Below are 25,411 nucleotides of genomic sequence, written 5' to 3'. Positions count from 1 at the left end.
ACAAAACGGATGGCACTATGATAAACTGCATCTAGTTTGCTGAGTAGAGTATTGGAAGCTATTTTGTAGATGACATTGCCGAAGTCGAGGATCGGTAGGTTAGTCAAGTTTGGCGGCGTGAGTGAAGGAGGCTTTCTTGCGAAATAGAAAGCCGATTCTAGATTTGATTTTGGATTGGAGATGTTTAATATGAGTCTTGAAGTTTACAGTCTAGCCAGACACCTAGGTATTTATAGATGTCCACATATTCTCGGTCGGAACCTTCCAGGGTGGTGATGCCAGTCGGGCAGGCGGGTGCAGGCAGCGAACGGTTGAAAAGCATGCATTTGGTTTTACTAGCGTTTAAGAGCAGTTGGAGGCCACGGAAGGAGTGTTGTATGGCATTGAAGCTCGTTTGGAGGTTAGATAGCACAATGTCCAAGGAAGGGCCAGAAGTATACAGAATGGTGTCGTCTGCGTAGAGGTGGATCAGGGAATCGCCCGCAGCAAGAGCAACATCAWTGATATATACAGAGAAAAGAGTCAGCCCGAGAATTGAACCCTGTGGTACCCCCATAGATATTGCCAGAGGACCAGACAACATGCCCTCCGATTTGACACACTGAACTCTGTCTGAGAAGTAGTTGGTGAACCAGGCGAGGCAGTCATCAGAAAAACTGAGGCTACTGAGTCTGCCGATAAGAATATGGTGATTGACAGAGTCGAAAGCCTTGGCCAGGTCGATGATGATGAAGATGGAAGATTTGGCTTGATATCATTTGTATTTTACAACATTATTCTGGTACTCCCTGTACATAGCCATGTTAAAAAATGGTCAGAGACTCCAGTCACCCAAGTCATAGACTGTTTTCTCTGCTACCGCACGGCAAGCTGTACGCCAAGTATAGAACCAAAAGGCTCCTTAACAGCTTCTACCCCCAAGCCATAAGACTGCTGAAAAATTAATCAAATGGCCACCGGACTATTTACATTGACACCCCCTCCATCCATTTGTTTTTACTCTGCTGCTACTCGCTGTTTATTATCTATGCATAGTCACTTCACCCCTACCTACATGTACAAATTACCTCGACTAACCTGTACCCCCGCACGTTGACTCCGTAACTYCCCTGTATATAGCCCAGTTATTGTTCTTTTGTGTTCGTTCGTTTGTGTTACTTTTTATAATTTGTTTACTTTAGTTTATTTGGTAAATATTTTCTTAACTCTTCTTGAACTGCACTGTTGGTTAAGGGCTTGTAAGTACGCATTTCACCGTAAGGTCTACACTTGTATTCCGCGCATGTGATAAAGTTKGATTTTTTATGTTTACTCATTATTGTTATTCGCCGTGTATTTATTCCTTGTGTCAATATTTAAATGTTGTATCTATAACTCTGCATTGTTGGAAAAGGACCCGTAAGTAATAATTTAATGGTAGTCTACACCTGTTGTTTACGAAGCATGTGACAAATACAATTTGATCTGAGTGTAATGTGTGTATTTATTTGAGATTAACCAAGTGCCACACTCAGCCCTGCCTTTGGCGGGTTCTTAATGTCGCGTGGCCGAGTATTTGGCTGAATCGCGCGTCCCCGAGAAAATATGTCACGTGTTTCCACGAAAGCCAATCAGTGTCTGCGGAACGAGAGACCAAAGCGCGTTCCCGTGTTTGCGGAGGAGAAGAGCATATAGCTTAAAGAGGTGCAAACGAAAACACAACCAAAATTGCATTTTAACCCGCAAATCCTTTAAAGAAAACCCATCAAAATGTCGGAGGAGAAACCAAAGGTAAGGCTAGCCGTCTATCAACATATGATGGGTATTTAAGGTGATTAAAACAGTCTAATGTCAAATAGCGCCTGAAATATGCAATAAAAAAATGGCCCGGTTTGCACGTTTGTCTGAATCGGCGCACTGTTTGTTTCGTAGTTAAATGAATGGAGTCCTGCCTCCGGATACGATATATCTAAGTTTATCAGATATAAAGGCTATTAGAACTGTTATACGAAATATTAAGACCAGAAAATAGAATTGTTGTAACAACTACCACTTACATTTCGAAGTTGAATACACCGATAGCGTTTGCGGGTTTTTCTTTGTGGAAGCCATACCACGCTAGCCGCTAGCTAGCTAAACGCCGCAAGAAAAGCGGCACAAAATGTGACACCATTTGGAAGCCGTATTCGAGTGATTTAGATGCATTCGTCGGCAACCACTTATTGAAATGGCTAAATAACATAATTAGTTACTGCACTGTTTATCTTTTAGGCCAGTAAACACGCATGGCGTTGGCCAGGCGCCGGTAAGACCAGGTATAGCTAGGTAGTTCATAAGTGGTCTGTACGAAATGGTTCCTAACCACTGATTGATACAGTATTTGGATATATATATTTTTCGATTTGAGGTACTAGGACAAGCTGAACGTGGATTTTGCTATGGATAACGCCTGGGTCTAGTAGTTGGCTGCCTCAGTCACAGCCTTCAGGTWCCGCGCATTTCCCAGACCCAGTGCCACCCACAAACAACCCTAATTCACAGGGCAAGAACACTACCTACCCCATGTCCAGATCTTACCAGAGACGTATGAGGCCTAACAGTGGTTGTACAAGTCATCAATTGTTTGCCTCTCCAAGACAGAGAAGCATTGAAGACTGAATAACTACATTGTTAATCTTTTAATTGCTGTTTGGTTGTGTTTCAGGAGGGCGTGAAGACTGAGAACGACCACATTAACTTAAAGGTAGCCGGTCAGGACGGCTCTGTGGTTCAGTTCAAAATCAAGAGACACACTCCGCTCAGCAAACTGATGAAGGCCTACTGCGAACGTCAGGTCAGCACAGTCGCCAATCAGACACCTTGCCCTCCTACCTGCTGCCTCAATGGCGAAGACTGGAGCAGGGGCACACTGAACATTGCTCATAGAAATATTATCAATAGAGCTGACCTGATTCCTAATACTAGAGGAATATCTGTTCCATGTATTTCTAATGTGTCCTCTCTCTCCTGCAGGGGCTCTCGATAAGGCAGATCAGGTTCAGGTTTGACGGACAGCCAATCAACGAGACAGACACACCTTCACAGGTACACTGCACAGACAATTGGCAGCTCTCTCTATTCTCTATAAACACCCTCTACTCACACTATTCTCTTATCTCGTTCTTAATCAKMCTAAAGCACAGCCTCTCTGAAGCCATTATCCTTCTCTCAACTAAAGCACACATGCTCTCAATGAACTTGATTACTTTCTCACAGTACTTCCCACTACATCTCCCCCTCACGGAATCACTCTTTACTAGATCCCTCTCCTTCCATCTCACACATGTTAATTCTCTCTCTTTAGCTGGAGATGGAGGATGAAGACACCATAGATGTTTTCCAACAGCAGACAGGCGGCCTCTGCTAATCCCCCCCCCCCCCCCCCTCCCCCGTTACAGTGATTGACATACCCAAACCATGCCCACTGCTCCTCTCCAGTCACACTTCAGCTTCTGTGTTCCATTGTTGTTGTTTTTTAAAAATATGTCTGTCTCGGTTTTGTCCAGAGGGGTGGGAGTGGGATGAATTTGCCCCTTAGACACTGATTTAAGCTCAGTTATTAGTGTACCCCATATTGGATGAGGTTAAGTTTAGGAGATGACATGATCATAGATCTGTGGTGAGGGGCAACTTCTACTTTGAGGCTTCCCCATTGTCTGTGTTTCCTTGTTCTTATTTTAAAAGATGTCTGGCGCAGTTTTGGGTGGGGGGGGGGCTCCCCTCAAATGTCTGTCTTGGTCAACATTGATCTCTTCAACTGTCTTGGACAGCTTCCGGGTCTTTCCAATGCTAAGAATCATGGGTTTTGATCTAGAAACAACCCCCTACACCTAAGCCACTTGTGTAGTGTTTTGTATTTATCCAACACCTCAAATCTACAAAGGGGTTAGGGGTGGCTTCTGGACCCTTCCAATGGTTTGACATGGGGGATGCCCTAGTTGTTTTCAAGGGTGAAAACCAAGGGTGCATCTCAAGTCTTATGTTGCCTCCTTCATTTGGCACCGATCTGAACATTCAGGCTAAGGTGGATGCTGACCATGGAATAAGCTTTCACCTGTCCAGTTCTTTAGTGTCAGTTTTACAAGAAAGGAGGGGAGACCCCTTGTCACAAGGAAGCTACTTGTACTGTTGAGATGCATCCCTAGTTTTTTTTAGACGGCAGTCAAGGGGGAATATTCCCTGATTCCATATATGGGATAATTTATTTTTATTTTTTTCAGTGGTCTGTTCTTACAGCAACCCTGTCAGTGAATCTGCTTTCGGTTTTTGGGTAGGGGTTTAAGGTGGGAGGGAGGAGTCATCCTTAAACACTGATACCGGGTCATATAATTTGCATCCCCATAATGGTTAGTGTTTTTGGGGGTTAAGGTTTTCTGATCCTAGATCTGTGTTTAGGGGCTACGGCTACTTGGAGCATAAGGGGAGGGGCAGTTATGTTCTTTATCCACAAGTTTTGTCATATGGTATAAGTTTGGTTTCTCTACTGATTTGTACATTGTTTGGCGTCTTTTACTACTGTAAACAATAAATATAGTTTGGTACTCAGGCTCCCTGTCCAGCTCCTCCTTTAAACGTGTGTGAGATAGAAACGGGCTCATTCAGTGGACTGTCGGTTACAATCCATGATTCGCATGTGTATCTTCAATGTATTGTCTACGGTCGTGTATGTTCTACCTATTGTGTATATGTTAGACCCTATCCAGCAGTATTTCACAGTATGGTCACTGAAATGTTTTCACAGCTGCATAAAGAGACCAGCAGGGGGTGCTACTGTCTATTGGTACGCAGTTGTCTGTCTCCCCATCCCTGTCTTCCCTTTCTATCAGCAGGTCCCAGTTCAGCAGAAGTAAAGTGGGGACTATATCCTGAGTGTCTGTATTTGTGTGCTTGCATGTTTCTGTTCAAGCGTTTAATCATGACAAGGGCCGCGGTGATTAGATTCTTATTTTGGCCAAAGCCCGTCCTCCGTGACCCGGAAACCGGCTGAGGACCGTGTCGGTTCGTTATTAGGTGAATGGAGGAGTCTGCCTCTGTCCTTGACGAAGTCCTCCCATGGGGGAAGCACAAGTACATTCTTGAAATCTCCTCTGCCGAAATCCACTACACTCCCTTGAATAGGCTGCTGTGTTCTCGGAGGACTAGATTCACACAATTAAAAACAATATACATTCAAATTCATTTTTACCACTTTGAACTTGTATTTTGGGATTCCTCTGTAAACGTCATCCTAAAGGAGGAGAATAATTTAATACAACTGCATTTGTTTCTTCTCGATAACCTTTGACCTTTTTCAAAAGGAGGAGAGGACCAAGGAGTTAACAAAAACCAATTGAAGATCTCCCTTTTTTTATTACACCTGTGCTTGCGGTCAGCCATCTGTCAGGATGTTAGATCGCTCTGTGATTGGCTGATGCAGTCAGATTAAGCACAGTCGATTGATAGCCTGATGGGATAGAGATACAAGAAGGGAGAAAGTTATATCATGATCCTGTCAGATCCTGTAGTCAATATAAATGGCTAGGAGAAACACACTAGACTAGTCTCTATAGGACACCTTCCTCTTGCCCAGTGATCCACCAAAGCACACAAACATGCTCTTGAAAAGGAAAAATATAGCAGTAAAGGTGTATAACAGAGTGAACACCCCTCCTTTCTCTCCCTGATCTGTATCGGAATAGCTATTTGAAGCCTGGGCATGGCTGAAATACACACGTACACAGACACACATTGGTCCAACCTCCCGGGTCCGCACCTGAGAGTTGTACCTAATTCCCCCCTACAATTTTTATTACATTTTCTCAGACTGTAATATGAGCAAATCTGTTATGAAAACATGTGTCTTATGTAAATTAACTCGCCACAGTAACACAACGCACAGTCATTCACTACTCAGCTACTACAATAATAAAGGTCCTAATAACAGGGATCTTGGTTAATATGGTAATAGCTTAGCTGGTATCAAGCACTCTGTTGGTGTAGCAGAGGTCACCGGTGGTATGTATGTTTTCAAATGTATTTATTTTCCTTTTAAAAATGACTACTTTGACTCTTTATGGTGTTTATCTAATGTAAAGCTATTTTGTAGTACAGCTCTTTATTTCTGTATCTATAGCCCAAACAACTCCACCTTGGGTATTCATCTTGCTCTCTCTCTTTCTCACACACTCAGAGTATGTGAGAGACACAGTTGGCTTCCGTTGAAAGCCTGTGAAATGATTGACAGACTGGTTAGTGATTTGCATGGGCCTGGAAAATAAGATAAGGGGCTGGACCAGACAGAACTAACACATTAGGAGCCTGTCTGCCTTGGCTGAAGTCAGATGTTGTAGAGTAGTTTAGATCCAGGCTTCACTTTGTCATCTGGACTCTCTCTGTTGGAAGATGGTGCTTCCTACGCACACTCTCTAAGGACCATCTAGACACACCTCACACACAAACGTACACACTACATTACACGTACACACTACATTACACATACTCACACACGCGTGTTGGAGATGAGCGTCAATTGGCGTTCGGATCAGTCGCAGTGCTTGCGATTGGCTGGAGCAAGCTGTTATGTCATCTCTGATGCTGCTGTTGCCTCTGCTGCTGTTTCTCGGGTTAAGGGTCATCAACGCAGCTGCAGAGACACGGAGACCATGTAGAGGTACGTTCTATTCTATTAAATGCGCTATGATAATATCTGTGTGGGTGTTGTAACCTATCCGGGGACACATTTGATTGTGACACATAACACTGTACTTCCTGTCAGATAGCGGCTCTCTCAGATTATACTGTAGAGTGGCATTAAACACACCGCCTTTTCTTTCTCTTGTTTGCATGCAGTAGGGATGCTAGTTCAAATAGGAACTCCTTACATTTTCCTTGGCACCCAAAAGTACTTGTTACATTTTGAATGCTTAGCAGGACAGGAAAATGGTCCAATTCACACACTTATCAAGAGAACACGTGGTCATCCCTGCTGCCTGTGATCTGACAGACTCACTAAACACAAGTGTATCTTTTGTCAATGATGTCCGCGTTGTAGTGTGCCCCTGTTTATCCGTACATTTTAAAAACAAGAAAATGGTGGTGTATGCTTTGCTTAATATAAGAAAATTGATACTTAAGTATATTTTAGCAATTACATTTAGAACGAAATACTTTTAGACCTTTACTCAAGTATTATTTTACTGGGTGACTTACTTTTACTCGAGTCACTTTCTATGAATGTATCTATACTTTTACTCAAGTATGACAATTGAGTACTTTTTCCACCACTGTGTGAGTGTTTGTGTATGTGTGTGTGTGTGTGTAAGAGAGATATCAGCTGTGTGCGTGAGTGTTTGGCGTGTTTAACTTGATTTGCCAAAACTTTGATGCAAATCACTCATGCACAGATAACTCTTCTACACGTATGCACAGATCATGCCAAAAACCTACCAGACATTTCCCAGCCATCCCGTAAACTCTGACTAACCTTACCTGATATCATGAATACACAAGAAACTACAACACCTTATCTTGCTGCTTTCACCACCTAAAGCAGTTTCCRACTATTTAGGAAATGCTCTCCCCCTTTCTCTCACTCTCTTTCTCCCCCCTCTCTTTCTCTCTCTCCCCCTCTCCCTCACTTTCTCACTCGTTCTCTCTTTTTTTTCTTGCTCTCTCTCCCTCGTTTTTCTTGCTTTCTCTATTTCTCTCTGTCTCTTTCTCTTCCCCTCTCTCTCTCTCTTTCACTTTCTTACTCTTTCTCTCTCCCCGTAGACCTGCTCCCTCTAGACTTTCTGTCCCGTGTTCTCCCCAGGGCAGGGGAGGGGGGTAACAGGAGGGGGGTGCATCTGATCCAGTCTGGGGGTGTGAGGGGTGTCCGTCTGTCCCGTTCTCACCCTTCCCTGGACTTCCCGTTCTCCCAGCACCTCGTCAACTGTCACCTCTTCCCCAGAGAGTTCTCCATTGTCACCACCCTGAAGGTCAGCCTTGTCGCCAGGGGTTCGAAACACCTGCGGCAGCATTACAGCATGCTAGTAGATACCATAGACTTCCAGTCATTGCGCTAACGCTAGTTAGCATTGGGGTGTGAAACTACTTCTAACTACTGGATGCAGAGTGAAAGAGAGTGATCTGGCTCGAGGTATTTTACTGGTTTGTAACTCACTGACACCGTCCCCGGTTAGAGGGTAATAAAGCTGCCCAYGAGTTAACACACAGGAACTTTAAACACACTGAGGAAGATGAACATGGGGATGAAAAGTAGGAAGGGTAGTGGAATGGTAGTAGTTCTGTTGAAGGAAATGAAAGGCAATGAATATACTGTACATACGATAACACAAGAGCATAATAACAGTAATAAAYGTCTGTATAAATGGCATATAATCCCTGAACATGTTTACAGGTTACAAGCTATACATAATGCAACAACAACAACTAACTATTAAGAACAATATATACATGTCACACAACTCACTTTGGGCACACACACCATCCCACAAGTCCAGAGATATGAGTGAGTCCAGTTGATGATAGGCAGAGACAGATGTTGCTCTCTGCCGCTGCTTGAGGGAGACTGCAAGTATTGTGTGACCTGCAGTGTCAAGAGGATGGGTAGATGTCCTGCCCCCTAGTAACCTCCCTAGCAACCTATCAAGGCACAGGTCAGAGTTTTAGAGGCAGGTGTATGGTTCCCCCTAGACTCTCAGGCTCTGTTTGTGGGGGATGGGGAGGGGAGTTTGCTCAGGGTTGTGAGGTGCAGTCACCGACAGGGAATTCTTAACACAGAGACAAAAATGCTATCCACGAGTTCATCTGACCCTGGGGAAGTAGACAAAGGGCTTCATTGCCAAAATCCCAAAGTATACCTTTCAAATGTGTGGCTTGTGTCAGTGCTTTTACACAAAAACTGAACAGGTGGTTAAAAGACCAGCAGGTTTGTAGCCACGTATGAACCTTTAAGATTACCAGCAGAAAATACATCACATTTCAGTTCAGATTTATCTGTTGTGTGTGTTTGAGACATCCACTGGATGACAGACAAGCCATGTTATAAAAACTACAAGAGGCTTGATGCTCTTGCAAAATCGAAGAGAAGACTTGGTGGACATGTAGTTTATTCAGCCGAGGTGCCAACCTGTGATTTTAAAACGACACTACAACTACCACAATGCCCCACTCTAACCCTTTGGACATTATGGCTGCGCACTGTTCATCAATGGTGTTTTTATCTACGTTTTTTCGTATTTTCTATTATTTAAAACAGAGGAATGTAGACAGAGTTTGGTTTCGAGTATAACTTTCCAAAAAAGCATCAGGATATTTCTGGAGTTAAAGCTCTATTTGCGTCAGGAACGCTGAAACACGTTTTGCTTGTTGGCTAACGAGTCAGATAGCCAGGTAGGACAGCTGTCTGTCGCCGGTCCGAATTTAGCTGTTGTAAACTCAGTTCACACTAAATTAACTCGTGTTGTAAAGGCAATGATTGTATTGCTTGTTCGTTAACCACTACAATAATTGCTATAACTCGAGCACAATACGGGAACACACTATTTTTCTATTCATAGCTATGTTTACCCCTGTAAAGTCGTCTTATTTCAGAGTCAGTCCCACTACTATAAACAGAGAGCTAGGCAAGACCAAGATGAGATAGCAAGAGGAGTTATTAGTTAGCTAGCTACGCGATCGTGAACACAATTAGACATACAATTCGGTCCCCGGAAGGTGCGTTTCACAGGACAGAGAAAGAGAAACACAGACGCATGCCCAGCCATGTTTGGGAGTCTTTTCGAGGAAGAGGGGGAGGGATATTCTCTGGCTCCCTCCGGAGGTAAAGTTGTAAAGGGGGAAGGGGAGCCACCTTCACCCCGGGGAAGAGTGAACCTCAGTGGGATTAAAAACCAGGGAGGGACGTGCTACCTCAACTCCCTGCTCCAGACCCTGCTCTTCACCCCGGAGTTCAGAGGTGAGAGGTCAAGTCAGGTCACTTGGTGTTCTGTCTTTGGTTCATACTGTATTTGAAATTGTGTGTGTGTGTGTGTGTGTGTGGTGTGTGTGTAGAGGAGCTGTTCAGTCTGGGTCCAAAGGAATTGGGCTGCCTGGAGGACAAAGACAAACCAGAGGCCAAGGTAAAGAACCAACCATGGGAGTGTGTGTGTTCCTCACTGTGTGTATGTCTTTATTTGTATTGGTGTGTTTGAGTAGTACATTAACTCTGTCCCTCAGGTCAGGGTTATTCCATTGGAGCTGCAGAGGCTGTTTGTTCGTCTACTCTTGGTGGACCAACAGAGTGCCTCTACTGCTGATCTCACTGACAGCTTTGGATGGAACAACAGCGAGGTAGTGTGTGTGAACACGAGCATGTGAACGAGCGTGTGTGTGACGCAGGGACTAAACTAGAGAATGAGGCTTGCTTTATATAATGCTACATCGCTTTCTCCTATAGTATTTTGCTTACCACTCTCATCTCTCTCCCGTAGGAGAGCAGGCAACATGATGTGCAGGAGTTGAACAGGATTCTGTTCAGTGCCCTAGAGCACTCCCTGGTGGACACCAGCGGCAGTGCGTTCATCCAGCGCCTCTACCATGGCACCACTGTCAACAGCATCCTCTGCAAAGAGTGTGGCAACATCAGCCAGAGACAGGTTTTTATTTATTTAACCTTTATTGAACTAGGCAAGTCAGTTAAGGACTAATTATTATTCATAATGATGGCCTAACAAAAGGCAAAAAAAAAGGTTTCCTGCGGGGACGGGGGCTGGGATTAAAAATATAGGACAAAACACACATCAAGACAAGAGAGACAAGACTACATAAAGAGAGCCCGAAGACAACAACAGCATGGTAGCAACACAACATGGCAGCAGCACATGACAACACAGCATGGTAGCAACACAACATGGCAGCAGCACGACATGGTAGCAACACAAAACGGTACAAACATTATTGGGCACAGACAACAGCACAAAGGGCAAGAAGGTAGAGACAACAATACATAACACAAAGCAGCCCAAACTACCAGTAAGAGTGTCCATGATTGAGTCATCGAATGAAGAGATTGAGATAACACTGGTACATGTGTTTATCTGTACCTGCGTGTATCTTTGTGTTGCTTACACCTCTTTCTCTTGGCTCTCTCTTTCCCTCTCAGGAGGACTTCCTGGACTTGACGGTGTGTGTACGTGGTGTGTGTGGCCTGGAAGGGGCGCTCTGGGACATGTTTGTGGAAGAGGAGATGTTTGAAGGCAGTAACCTCTACCGCTGTGGCCAGTGTGACCAACTAGTCACTGCTGCTAAGGTTAGTAGGAGTATTGGCATGGATTTAAATTGTACTTGTTTACTCTAGAATTGGTACTGATTCCAGAACTCTCTCTCCCTTGCTCCATCTTTCCCTCCCTTGCTCCATCTTTCCCTCCCTCTCCTTCGTTCTCTCTCCCTCTCCCTCTCCCTCTGCAGTCTGCCAAGCTGAGGAAGCTCCCTCCTTTCCTGACAGTGTCTCTGTTGAGGTTTAACTTTGACTTTGCCAGGTGCGAGCGTTACAAGGAGACTGGTCGCTACACCTTCCCTCTCACCATCAACCTCAGGCCCTTCTGTGAACAGGTACTGGACAACCTCTACCCACATTGATCTGCATTGCTTCACTGCCACTTACTCTTGTTTTAACTAAGTCATGTAGAGTACATACAATGTCAAACCATTTAAGAACATGTTATGTCGCATTATAATGACTATGCTATGTTACCCTCTCTCCCAGACTGAAGACGAGGACTCGGAGTACTCCTATGAACTCTTCTCTGTCATCATTCATAAGGGAGGCTGTTATGGCGGCCATTACCACGTCTACATCAAAGACATGGACCACCTCGGCTTGTGGGAACCGCCGGTGAGAGAGAGCGGGAGGGAGGAGGAGAGAACAATAATTGCATATCAGACAATCGAGGCTTAGAGTATGTCACTAAATATGCTAATAGCGAAGTGTGTGTCTCTGTATTTCCGCGCGTGCGTTTGTATCAGGAGGAGGATTCCAAACCCAAGGTTCAGAAGAAGAAGGAAGTGAGAGCGTATCCTGAGCCGGAGGAAGACGACCCTCTATCTGTACTCTCCTCCATAATAGCCCAGGTAACGCAAAGCATGCTGGTTCAACCCGATGGAACGAGAGCACCACGGGCCACATRATCAGTAGGTCCAGTGACTGTATCTGATCTTAATGTGGTGGTGTTCCCATCCTGGCCTGTAGGAGGAGAGCAGGAGCGTGCTGCTGGACCAGCTGGGCCAGAGACTGATGGACAAGATCGGTTCTTCCTGGAGCAAAAAGTACAGGAAACTCCACGGCCCCATAAGCAAGGTAGGACAAGAGCTCCACAACGTCACATAAACATTTTGCTTTCCTTATCTCCTCTACATCGTTCTACATGTTATCTTTCCACTCATCCCCCTCTCCCTCTCGCCTCCTCTCTCCCTCTGCAGTTCCTCCAGAACCACAGTGATGTGTTTGTGTTGGTCAATAATGGCACTCGGGTGGCCCTGAAAGCCAACCCCCCTAGTCCAGTGACCCAGCCCTCCAGCCCAGCCCACCCAACCCCTGGCTCTAGCTCTACCCCAGACCCAGTCCACAACAACACAGCCAACCCCCAACCAGAACTAGGACTGGAGATGGCACCAGAACCACAGGTACACTAGTTAGAGCGCTCATGGTTCTGCTTTAATGATGGTGTGTCTGCTATGTTGATGCTGCAATTGGTTATGTTTAATTCTCTTTTCTGTCTCTCTCTGAATCTCCATGCATCTTTCTTCCTCTCTCCGTCTCTCCACAGGGCAGCCACTGGTTTGATCTGAATGACTCCACAGTGACGTCGATCCATGAGAGAGACGTAGAGAAAATGTACCAGGGAAAGGAGAGTGCCTACATGCTGTTCTATAGGAAGACACTGCTACGCAGGCCTTCTGGAGGTGTGTGGGTGTTTGTTTGGGGGTGTTTGTGTGTGGGAGAGAGGCGTAAGAAGGAAAGGGAGGAAGAGAGTGAGTGAGCGCAAGAAAAGGAGAGCCACATCCAAACTTGATGCGAGTGGGAGAGGAAGAGAGATGGTGAAGGAGAGACATGAAAACGTACACAGTCTTTCAAATGAGCTTTTCCCCCTGGCAGCCCTGAGGAATCCTGGGTATCAGGTTCCCTCTCACCTCTTAGAGATGGCTGAAGAGGAGAACAGAAGACTACAACAGAGACGGTACTCACGTGTGCGCACACACGCACACACACACACACACACATAAACGAACACTGTATTTTGCAATGTTTTGCGGCTATCTGTGTGTGTGTGTACTCTGCTATAGGGAGGAGTTTGATGCCAGCAATAACAGTGTTGAGCTGCGTCTCCACCTAGCGCCGCGCTATAGGTTGGAGAACGGAGCTCTTAAGCCAATCAGCATAGAGCAGAAAGAGGCCACCAACCTCACCTTCGACCGCCGCAGGACCGTAGGAGACCTGCGAATGATCATCTACCAGGTGATGTCATCACTCCGACTCATTAACGCACTTCCTTAATGCCGCCATGGCACTGAGCAAAAAGCTCAAACCTGTGTGTATGTGTGTGAGTTCAGAAGCAGGATCTCTGGGAGGGGGATATGGCTCTGACTGTGGCCAGAAGTCTGCCAGCCGGCCTTCACCTCTACAACACTCTCACAGGTGAGACACACACACACACATAAACACACACACACTTAAACACACACACTTTTGCAGCATGTCCATTCTGTGAGAGTTGATACTGAACTTTAGTACGTGTGTGTTTCAGATGACGAGGTGTCTCTTTACAGTGCAGGCATCTTGACCGGCACTGATCTGTTTGTGTGGAATGGCAGAGAGGTGAGGAGACACAATCGAATCAACACATTCCACCGTTGTACAAACTGCTACTGGACGTCCTAGAACCAAAACGGCTGTCGGGTCATATCATATCCCCTTTATTTCCTCAGGTTTGTGGGGCGACTGTCCAAACAGGAGCCGAGTGGGAACCAGTGCTGCTGACAGTGGTTCGCCCCTCTCTGGGAGAAGAAGAAGAGGGGGAGGGAGGAGGAGTGGGAGAGGAAGGAGGCTCGGGGCTGACGAAGGAGTCGAGGGGTTTCGCAGGGAGGGTGACTCTAGGAGAGGTGAGGGAGGCATTAGGGGAGCCACAGGAGAGCCTCCTGTGTCAGGAGAAGAGGGGAGGAGAGGGAGGAGGGGAGGGAGGTGGGGCCAGCGGGTGGAGGGTATTCCCTCCTGGAGACATGCAGAGGACCCTGAAGGAGCTGGCCTTGAAYGATGGAGACGCACTGCTGGTGCTGGAGCCACAGACACAGGACAGCAGGTGGGCAGCGTGGTGTGTGTGCGCAGCAMTGTGTCAGTCTGCGTAAGTGAGTGACAGACATGAGGTGTAGTTMGTGTGTTTGCTATGGCTGTGTGTGTAATGTCTCTCTCTCTCCCAGTGTGTTCAGTATGAGTGGTGATATGGTAACCGTGACAACACCATCAGACTGTCGCTGGCTTCAGGTGGAATACCAACCAGAGAGAAGAAGAAAAAGAGGGGAGGAAGAGGAGGAGAGGATGAGGGCAAAGGTCTCTGCCTCTGGAAACATGGTGAGCTAGCAAGTGCGTGTGGCGGTGGTATGTGTGTTTAGTATATTCATGTATGTGTTTAGTATGTTAATGTGTGTGTGTTGTTTTCTAGCTGCTGTGTGAGGTGAAACAGAGGGCCATAGCGGYGCTGCAGCTACAGGAGCACCTAGCAGGTCAAATACTGTTGCTATTACCACTCCTAATAGCAGCAGCTATAGGTAGATGACTGTTATTATTACCATCCTAATAGCAGCAGCTATAGGTCAGATACTGTTACCCTCCTAATAGCAGCAGCTATAGTCAGATACTGTTATTATTACCACTCCTAATAGCAGCAGCTATAGGTCAGATACTGTTATTATTACCACTCCTAATAGCAGCAGCTATAGGTCAGATACTGTTATTTATTACCACTCCTAATAGCAGCAGCTATAGGTCAGATACTGTTATTATTACCACTCTAATAGCAGCAGCTAAGGTCAGATACTGTTATTATTACCACTCCTAATAGCAGCAGCTATAGGTCAGATACTGTTATTATTACACTCCTAATAGCAGCAGCTAAGGTCAGATACTGTTATTATACCACTCCTATAGCAGCAGCTATAGGTCAGATACTGTTATTATTACACTCCTAATAGCAGCAGCTATAGGTCAGATACTGTTATTATTACCACTCCTAATAGCAGCAGCTATAGGTCAGATACTGTTATTATTACCATCCTAATAGCAGAGCAGCTAGGTCAGATACTGTATTATTACACTCCCCTAATAGCAGCAGCTATATGAGCAGGAGGTCAGATACTGTTATTATTACCGCTCACAATCTACTAAGCTAGATAGCAGTATTATCTCTAATGAGATACTGTTATTATTACCACTCCTAATAGCAGCAGCTAGCAGGTCAGATACTGTTATTATTACCATTCCTAATAGCAGCACTATAGGTCAGATACTGTTATTATTACACTCCTAATAGCAGCAGCTATAGGTCAGATACTGTTATTATTACCACTCCTAATAGCAGCAGCTATAGGTCAGATACTGTTATTATTACCACTCCTAATAGCAGCAGCTATAGGTCAGATACTGTTATTATTACCACTCCTAATAGCAGCAGCTATAGGTCAGATACTGTTATTATTACACTCCTAATAGCAGCAGCTATAGGTCAGATACTGTATTATTACCACTCCTAATAGCAGCAGCTATAGGTCAGATACTGTTATTATTACCACTCCTAATAGCAGCAGCTATAGGTCAGATACTGTTATTATTACCACTCCTAATAGCAGCAGCTATAGTCAGATACTGTTTACCACTCCTAATAGCAGCAGCTATAGGTCAGATACTGTTACCACTCCTAATAGCAGCAGCTATAGGTCAGATACTGTTATTTTACCACTCCTAATAGCAGCAGCTATAGGTCAGATACTGTTATTATTACCACTCCTAATAGCAGCAGCTATAGGTCAGATACTGTTATTATTACCACTCCTAATAGCAGCAGCTATAGGTCAGATACTGTTACACTCCTAATAGCAGCAGCTATAGGTCAGATACTGTTATTATTACCACTCCTAATAGCAGCAGCTATAGGTCAGATACTGTTATTATTACCACCCTAATAGCAGCAGCTATAGGTCAGATACTGTTTATTATCCACTCCTAATAGCAGCAGCTAAGGTCAGATACTGTTACCACTCCTAATAGCAGCAGCTATAGGTCAGATACTGTTACCACTCCTAATAGCAGCAGCTATAGGTCAGATACTGTATTTTACCATCCTAATAGCAGCAGCTATAGGTCAGATACTGTTATTATTACCACTCCTAATAGCAGCAGCTATAGGTCAGATACTGTTATTATTACCACTCCTAATAGCAGCAGCTATAGGTCAGATACTGTTATTATTACCACTCCTAATAGCAGCAGCTATAGGTCAGATACTGTTATTATTACCACTCCTAATAGCAGCAGCTATAGGTCAGATACTGTTATTATTACCACTCCTAATAGCAGCAGCTAGGTCAGATACTGTTATTATTACCACTCCTAATAGCAGCAGCTATAGGTCAGATACTGTATATTATTACCACTCCTAATAGCAGCAGCTATAGGTCAGTACTGTTATTATTACCACTCCTAATAGCAGCAGCTATAGGTCAGATACTGTTATTATTACCACTCCTAATAGCAGCAGCTAGCAGGTCAGATACTGTTATTATTACCACTCCTAATAGCAGCAGCTATAGTCAGATACTGTTACCACTCCTAATAGCAGCAGCTAAAGGTCAGATACTGTTACCACTCCTAATAGCAGCAGCTAGCAGGTCAGATACTGTTATTATTACCACTCCTAATAGCAGCAACTATAGGTCAGATACTGTTATTATTACCACTCCTAATAGCAGCAGCTATAGGTCAGATACTGTTACCATTCCTAATAGCAGCAGCTATAGGTCAGTACTGTTACTGTTACCACTCCTAATACAGCCAGTATTGTTATGGTAGATATGTGTTTGTTGCCTCTTCACTAGTGTGTGTATCTCTGTCAGTGTGGCATGCTGTCTGAGGCAGGTGGACCGTCCAGGGAAACTCCTGCCCCCAGGTACTGTAACGTCCAATGACACTCACACATAAACACATGCAACTCTTACTTCGTCCTAATTGTATATATGTATTGATGCAGGGCTCGACATACAGGGCTGCCTGCTGGCCCGGGGAGGTTTTGGAAGCCCTCCAGGCCAGTCAAACCACCACGTCAATGGCCCCCCAAAAATAATATTGTAATAATTATATTTTCAATCTAGGTTATATGTGTAATTGTTGAAAAAAACGACAAATTCCCAAAGCTGTTAGTTCGTTATGTAGATTCAAATCAAATCAAATCAAATTTATTAGTCACATACACATGGTTAGCAGATGTTAATGCGAGTGTAGCGAAATGCTTGTGCTTCTAGTTCCGACAATGCAGTAATAACCAACAAGTAATCTAACCTAACAATTCCACAACTACTACCTTATACACACACACAAAGTGTAAAGGGATAAAGAATATGTACATAAAGATATATGAATGAGTGGTGGTACAGAACGGCATGGCAAGATGCAGTAGGATGGTATAGAGTACGGTAATATACATATGAGATGAGTACTGTAGGGTATGTAAACATAAAGTGGCAATAGTTTAAAGTGGCTAGTGGTACATGTATTACATAAAGATGGCAGATGCAGTAGATGATATAGAGTACAGTATATCATATGAGATGGTAATGTAGGGTATGTAAACATTATATTAAGTGCATTGTTTAAAGTGGCTAGTGGTACATTTTTACATAATTTCCATCAATTCCCATTTTTAAAGTGGCTGGAGTTGAGTCAGTATGTTGGCAGCGCCGCTAAATGTTAGTGGTGGCTGTTTAACAGTCTGATGGCCTTGAGATAGAAGCTGTTTTTCAGTCTCTCGGTCCCTGCTTTGATGCACCTTGTACTGACCTCGCATTCTGGATGATAGCGGGGTGAACAGGCAGTGGCTTGGGTGGTTGTTGTCCTTGATGATCTTTATGGCCTTCCTGTGACATCGGGTGGTGTAGGTGTCCTGGAGGCAGGTAGTTTGCCCCGGTGGTGCGTTCTGCAGACCTCACTACCCTCTGGAGAGCCTTACGGTTGTGGGCGGAGCAGTTGCCGTACCAGGCGGTGATACAGCCCGACAGGATGCTCTCGATTGTGCATCTGTAGAAGTTTGTGAGTGCTTTTGGTGACAAGCCGAATTTCTTCAGCCTCTGAGGTTGAAGAGGCGCTGCTGCGCCTTCTTCACAACGCTGTCTGTGTGGGTGGACCAATTCAGTTTGTCCGTGATGTGTACACAGAGGAACTTAAAACTTTCCACCTTCTCCACTACTGACCCGTCGATGTGGATAGGGGGGTGCTCCCTCTGCTGTTTCCTGAAGTCCACAATCATCTCCTTTGTTTTGTTGACGTTGAGTGTGAGGTTATTTTCCTGACACCACACTCCGAGGGCCCTCACCTCCTCCCTGTAGCCGTCTCGTCGTTGTTGGTAATCAAGCTACACCTGTAGTGTCATCCGCAAACTTGATGATTGAGTTGGAGGCGTGCATGGCCACGCAGTCGTGGGTGAACAGGGAGTACAGGAGAGGGCTCAGAACGCACCCTTGTGGGGCCCCAGTGTTGAGGATCAGCGGGGTGGAGATGTTGTTACTACCCTCACCACCTGGGGCGGCCCGTCAGGAAGTCCAGGACCCAGTTGCACAGGGCGGGGTCGAGACCCAGGGTCTCGAGCTTGATGACGAGTTTGGAGGGTACTATGGGTTAAATGCTGAGCTGTAATTCGATGAACAGCATCTCCACATGGGTATTCCTCTTGTCCAGATGGGTTAGGGCAGTGTGCAGTGTGGTTGCGATTGCGTCGTCTGTGGACCTATTGGGTCGGTAAGCAAATTGGAGTGGGTCTAGGGTGTCGGTAGGTGGAGGTGATATGGTCTTGACTAGTTCTTCAAAGCACTTCATGATGACGGATGGAGTGCTACGGGGCGGTAGTCGTTTAGCTCAGTTACCTTAGCTTTCTTGGAAACAGGAACAGAGGTGCCCTCTTGAAGCATGTGGGAACAGCAGACTGGGATAAGGATTGATTGATATAGTCCGTAACACACAGCCAGCTGGTCTGCGCATGCTCTGAGGACGCGGCTGGGAATGCCGTCTGGGCCTGCAGCCTTGCGAGGGTTAACACGTTTAATATGTTTTACTCACCTCGGCTGCAGTGAAGGAGAGCCCGCAGGTTTTGGTAGGGGGCCGTGTCAGTGGCACTGTATTGTCCTCAAAGCGGGCAAAAAAGTTGTTTAGCCTGTCTGGGAGCAAGACATCCTGGTCCGCGACGGGGCTGTTTTTTCTTTTTGTAATCCGTGATTGACTGTAGACCCTGCCACATACCTCTTGTGTCTGAGCTGTTGAATTGCGACTCGATTTTGTCTCTGTACTGGGACTTAGCCTGTTTGATTGCCTTGCGGAGAGAATAGCTACACGTTTGTATTCGGTCATGCTTCCGGTCACCTTGCCTGGTTAAAAGCAGTGGTTCGCGCTTTTCAGTTTCACGCGAATGCTGCCGTCAATCCACGGTTTCTGGTTTGGGAATGTTTTAATCGTTGCTGTGGGTACGACATCGTCAATGCACCTCCAATTATCACACGCTCACTGACTAGTTCATCTGTCGGGCAGCAAGAGTGAGCAGCTTGCCACTGGTTGTTGTGTGGAGCTGCACACAGAAGAAGGACAGTAGTAGGGTTGTTGGTAGGGTATGAAGGAAATATGTTTCAACTTAGCATTTACTGGTAGATATTATAAGGCAACAATGGGTATGAAACACAGGTATTTAAGATGTTTGGCCCAAGTCTTGGTTAAATCTTTGCAATGCACAGTTTTGTCATCATGCTCTGTTTGAATGAAAGTTTCTCAAGGCTTTCCATAACCTTCCCAGTTAAATGTTGACTACACAGGAGGCCTACCTGGCACAATTCTTTCAAGAAGATTTGTATAAATATGGTGGGCATTTGTTTTGCAAACTCTGCCATCACATGTATATTGTAGGCTCCATGGTAAAGTAGCTCTACACTGCTAGACAAACACAATGGTCTCTTGCAAGTTGAGCAATTTAATAAAAAAATAACATTTGGTATTTTTCCCAGATCTTAAAAGTGGTCTCCTGATGTGGTTTAAGCATTGTTGTGGACTTAAAATATAAAATTTTTGTTTTTCTATAAAATAAAAAAGTGTGATTTTGATAGTGAAAACCTGAGAACTCGGAAACCGGGAAAAACGAACTGTAGCTAAAGATACAACCGCTTTGATTGGCCCTACAACTGTAGCCTGCTGACTGTTCAAAATCGCAACAATAACACAACACCCTTTTTGAGATTGCGCAACGTTTTATTTTTCCATCCAATCAATCAATTTAAATGTGATATTGTCAAGTAAAATGTAATTATTGGTGTATGTAGGGTAGGTTATTATGGGCTAGCTTGCTCAGCCCGCAAACTAAAGATAAAATCACCTGATATTGATTTTTGGGGGGGGCAGTAGCTTTCAGTTGGCAATGGCCCGGTGTGCCTCTGGCAATTTACATGAATGTATTTACCTGAATGTCAAGACGTGTGTGTGTGTGTGTGTGTGTGTGTGTGTGTGTGTGTGTGTGCGTGTGCGTGTGTGTGTGTTGCCTCCCACAGTGTGTGAGGAGCTGAGTGTTCGTGACGCTGGGGTTAGGCTGATGACCTCCCTGTCCCTCTGTCCTGGAACGGCCCCCAAAGACACACAGCTGTTCCTGTACTTCAGTGTGGGGACAGCACCCTCCTCTGGCTTGGAGGGGGAAATCATTGTAGAGCAGTCCAGCACAGTTAAACAGGTGGGGACTGACTGCGTATTGTTTGGTCTGCTGGTCTGTCTATCTGCCTGCCTGCCTGCCTGTGTCTGTCTCTCTGTCAGACAGTGTATCTGCTTCTCTGCTAATGAGTGCTAATCCTATCTATACATTCTATTGTAGTGTCTCAAGACAATGTTGGAGTCAGCAAGACTTGAAGGTAAAACTACTAGATTATAGAGCGTGTCTCTTCTCCCCTGTGTGTGCATTTGTGTTAATGGTGTGGGTTAATGGTGTAGGGGTAATGATGTGGGTTAATAGTGTGTGTGTGTGTGTGTGTGTGTGTGTGTGTGTGTGTGTGTGTGTACAGGGAACGGTTGGCATCTAAGGAGGCTGGACTGGTGTGAGGAGGTGGGAGAGGCTTTGATGGACGAGGTCAGTAACCAGAATTATAAAACGGGTTGTTTGGATGCTGATTGGTTGATACAGGGAGTTATTCACGACAATCACCCGGGTAATGCCTGTTAAGTTTAATTTGAATGATCAATGCTCCTTCAGCGTCCCACAGCCCAGCCAGGCAATTAATAAACTCCCCTGGAGAGAAATGTCTCGACAGGATTTCCCTATGCTTCCATCCTAGCATTTGGTTTGCAACAGTTGAGGTTTGTCTAAACCTTGTTGCCTGCCATCTCCACCGTGCCATAGAGATCTCCACCGTGCCATAGAGAATGATCGTGTCCAGAGGAGACTCATTATAATGGATATATCCAAAGAAATGGCAATAGAAATAAAGGTAAAACAAACAGAAATGCGCATAGTTTGCTGTCAGTTCAGCTGCTTGACATGATTGTGTGTTCGCTTTAGTTGGCAAAGGAGAAGAAGAATAGCAAGAAGGAGAAGAAGCCTTGCATAGCAAAAAGTGTTTTGCTTAGAACGGACGACCAACCCGCTTGGCTGACAACTTCAGAATCTCAGAACTAACGACTGGCTTTTGCCCGGACTATATCGTCTGGTGGAAGGATGAAATAAAACAAATGTACTCATTAAAACATATATATTTTTTATGAAAACAGGTTGTTCATCTTAAAAAAAAAAAAAATGTTACCTTTATTTAACTAGGCAAGTCAGTTAAGAACAAATTCTTATTTTCAATGACAGCCTAGGAACAGTGGGTTAACTGCCTTGTTCAGGGGCAGAACGACAGATTTGTACCTTGTCAGCTCGGGGATTCGAAACTTGCAACCTTTCGGTTACTAGTCCAACGATCTAACTCCTAGGCTACCCTGCCGCCCCATATGTCGGCAATTGTTTTGTTAAAGCAATAAGGGCCCTCGAACCCGGGGATTATCGTGAATAACACCCTCCTAAGTGCTGTTTCCTCGGACCTCCGCGTCAGGCTTAAGAACAGGCCATAGTCGGGTGTTATTCTCACGATAATCCCTGGGTCCTAATAAATTATTGCTTCTGCGAAATCAGGAAGTGGGATACATTTTCCGCTCTCTTTTTCACTCACTGCCACAATCTCTCTCATTTCTTCCCCAGGAGGCGTCTCTCTCAGAGCTGAAGATGAGTCACGGAGACGCTCTGGTGATTACTGAGGGACGACTTCCTCCCAAGGTACACTCAACTTCCTGTTCTCTTACAACCCCATTCACTCTCTGCAGACACGTATTCCCTCTCTCACGTCCCCCCCCTCTCTCTCAGGGTTTTCTGAAGCTGTCAGTCTGGCTGTATGTGGAGCCGAGTGCCTACCCCGTTGTCTCCATGGAGACAGAGGTCAACGGCATGGCCGCGGTGTCCACGGAGGGTCAGAGGTTGGAGGTCATGACTGCAGGTGAGACACACACACACAGTATGAAACTAGGTATGAAGGTATGCAACCAAGTCCACTGGTTAAAATGTGTGTGTGTTTAGTGGGAGCTGAGGTGGAGCTGAGGACTGTGGGACAGGTGGAGCTCTCAGAGGAGGCTACACTGGAAGAGCTGAAGACTCAGGTAGTGTGTGTGTTGATACTGCTCCTTCTACCGTGTGTATGTCCATGCTGTGTGTGTTAATAGTCTGTGTGTTAGGTGCTGACCCTGCCGGCGCTGCAGTATGTATGTGTGCCCACTCCTGCGTTTCTGCGTGTGTGGCAGCTGGAGGGACAGAGACTAACCCGTATCCTCAGAGGACAACAACACACACTCAGGTACACACACACTCCTCCCTCTCACTTCTGTCCATCTCCTCTCGTCCCTTTCTTTCTCTCAACAACATGTATCTGTTCACAGGAAGTTGAAGTTGAGCAGTGGGGTGGAGTTTTGTGTGCAGCAGCTACTGAGAGAAGAGGATCTTGGGTAAGCCTGGGGTTATTCTACTCTCATTGGTCAGTTAAGCAGATACCGTAAGCATGATTTCTGGATCTGTTGTTATCCCTCCCTCGCTCTTTTCTTCCTCTCCCTCCATCTTATTGCCCCATTTCCCCCCCTCCCCCAGTCCTAAGGAGGTGTTGCTGCGTGTCCAGATGGGGGTGCCAGGGGAGAGGGGTTACTACCCTCCAGAGGAACTGGTCTGGGATGCTTCTCGAGACCCTTCCCCCAGATCGCTACGCTCTGCCCTGGCCTCAACATACGGCCTCTCTCCTGACTCCCTGCTACTGGCCAAGCACCAGCCACACACACACACCTGGGAGACTTTCTCCAACTGGGTAAGAGATGTGGAGGGAGGGAGGAAGCCTGATGTTTTGTTGTCACTCTCCTGTGGTTTATTTTATGACTCTTCCTGGCGCTTGTTGATGATGCGTGCACACAGAGCCAGCAGGTGTCCAAACGTAAGAAGAAGAAAAAGGCAGAGTCTCTGCTTGGAGCGCCTTTCCACCTTAAAGACGGTGACATCATCGGTGTCAAGGTAACAAATGCACCTCTCTGGTTCAATGTATTGGTTGCTTTCCAGCCTGCTCTGCTTTAATTGGACAGAACTTGCTTATTGAATGTGACATGGTTTTCTGATTGGATAATACGTCGACAGTAACATGGTGTTTTCTGATTGGACAGAACCTGTTGATTGACAATAACCGGGACTTTAGCACCCAACAGGATGAGCAGAGGTTAAGGGAAGAGAAGGAGCAACGCAGGAAAGGGTGGGGCTTCTTAAAAGATGCAATGAGACTCAGGTCACAGTGTATGACATTAGCTTTACAAGAAAGTGTATTTATAGTTAAAGTTAATATAAATACAAAAGTAAATGTATACATTTTACATTGATACTATTTCCTCTTTACTCCTGTAGAGGGCAGGGTGCGGGGGCTGAAGTTGAGACCAACACGAGGGGTGGGACCAGAGAAGAAGATGGAGCCAATCAAGGCCAGAAAGCCAGAGGTGGCCCTGTCAATCAACGTGGGGGTGTTCAGATAGCCTCGCCTTACACACACACAACAAACACATACAGTACACATGCGCACATACAGACTTTCTCACCATGGCATCGCTCAACATATTGAAAAATCTTCTGGACATCTGTTTATACGCCAAACATTTTTGATAATGTGTTCACACAGCATGACTCCATACATCTGCTATCTACTGCTTGTGTAGGTCTGGTGGTGGGATGACTTACTGGTTCGCTATAACAGACCTCTGTTTACTCAATGTTACAAGCTGCAGTCTCTGACTGTCAATACCTCTGGATCCCTTCTCCCCTCTACATGAGATCCAATAGGAACCAGTATTTCTACATGAGATCCAATAGGAACCAGTATTTCCACTCATAGTACTGGGTGTATTACATATATATTGGTATGTATTTACAGTATCTGCTGACTAGTTTGCAATGGTACACACCACAGAGGTATAGATATGTACCAGTAGATTATAGATAATATATACACCTATATTTCTAATAAGAGTTAGTGGGTTTATATCCATGCCTTAACATGGACGAGCCACAATTCAGCTCAGTCCYGAATAGTCCCCCCTACCTKATTTCTSTKRCTCTGTTGCGCCCTCTCTCGCTCTACCTTTCTTTCCKTCCTAACTTCATCTTCYCTTAGTGGTCTCACCCTCTCGCCATTTTCCTTACATGGGAAAGAGTCCAAGTGTTTTCTCTGTATCCCATCATGCCTCTGCACCAGAGTTGATCATGTTAATCATACTATAATTCTGTTTGTTTCATGTGCATGCAGTGGGTGTGTTTGGACGGACTTCAGGGAGTTAAAATAATGAATGGATCATTTGACTAATATGTCATACATAACTTTTAGAAATTACGGTTCGACAATGAATACGAGCGACTTTGTTTTGGATTATGAGATTATTTGATTTCTTAACTAATCTGATGTTTTTAATTTTGCATTTGCTGTAAGAATAACTTAAGTTAGTTTTGAGTACTGTATGACTTCTARTTGTGGTGTGGGTCAGTGCCAAGAAGCAAGGTTTGACAGATGTGTTTTGGATTAAATACAGAATAAAACGGATCAAGATGCA

General features: G+C 45.2%; 2 protein-coding genes across 3 annotated transcripts; both read left to right on the top strand.

The window, feature by feature from the left end:
• Positions 1 to 1,628: 1,628 nt before the first annotated feature.
• On the top strand, positions 1,629 to 4,564 carry LOC111970855 (small ubiquitin-related modifier 3). The gene is made up of 4 exons (XM_023997575.2): positions 1,629 to 1,770; positions 2,684 to 2,812; positions 2,992 to 3,063; positions 3,323 to 4,564. Exons 1-4 carry the CDS (start codon positions 1,750 to 1,752, stop codon positions 3,383 to 3,385), a joined length of 285 nt encoding a protein of 94 aa, XP_023853343.1. The 5' UTR covers positions 1,629 to 1,749; the 3' UTR covers positions 3,386 to 4,564.
• Positions 4,565 to 9,150: 4,586 nt separating this feature from the next.
• Positions 9,151 to 25,411, top strand: LOC111970854 (ubiquitin carboxyl-terminal hydrolase 40). 2 transcript variants are annotated; one of them, XM_070445900.1, is made up of 31 exons: positions 9,151 to 9,955; positions 10,051 to 10,118; positions 10,216 to 10,329; positions 10,470 to 10,634; positions 11,141 to 11,287; positions 11,446 to 11,589; positions 11,744 to 11,872; positions 12,004 to 12,108; positions 12,227 to 12,334; positions 12,457 to 12,660; positions 12,804 to 12,939; positions 13,133 to 13,214; positions 13,321 to 13,492; positions 13,588 to 13,672; positions 13,782 to 13,852; positions 13,963 to 14,333; positions 14,461 to 14,602; positions 14,694 to 14,756; positions 17,141 to 17,192; positions 20,821 to 20,996; positions 21,135 to 21,171; positions 21,322 to 21,386; positions 22,494 to 22,568; positions 22,656 to 22,785; positions 22,866 to 22,945; positions 23,021 to 23,139; positions 23,222 to 23,287; positions 23,427 to 23,637; positions 23,742 to 23,837; positions 23,984 to 24,069; positions 24,219 to 25,411. In XM_070445900.1, the coding sequence occupies exons 1-31, from the start codon at positions 9,763 to 9,765 to the stop codon at positions 24,427 to 24,429; spliced, it is 3,903 nt and encodes a 1,300-aa protein (XP_070302001.1). In that variant the 5' UTR covers positions 9,151 to 9,762; the 3' UTR covers positions 24,430 to 25,411. The 2 variants fall into 2 exon arrangements, with proteins under 2 accessions (XP_070302001.1, XP_070302000.1); XM_070445899.1 differs by having other exon boundaries at positions 9,152 to 9,955; positions 14,452 to 14,602.

Source organism: Salvelinus sp. IW2-2015, linkage group LG12 (genome assembly GCF_002910315.2).
Source record: "Salvelinus sp. IW2-2015 linkage group LG12, ASM291031v2, whole genome shotgun sequence".
Classification (NCBI taxonomy): domain Eukaryota; kingdom Metazoa; phylum Chordata; class Actinopteri; order Salmoniformes; family Salmonidae; genus Salvelinus; species Salvelinus sp. IW2-2015.
The sequence above is the reverse complement of the archived record's forward strand: the minus strand, read 5'-3'. Positions and strand labels throughout refer to the sequence as shown.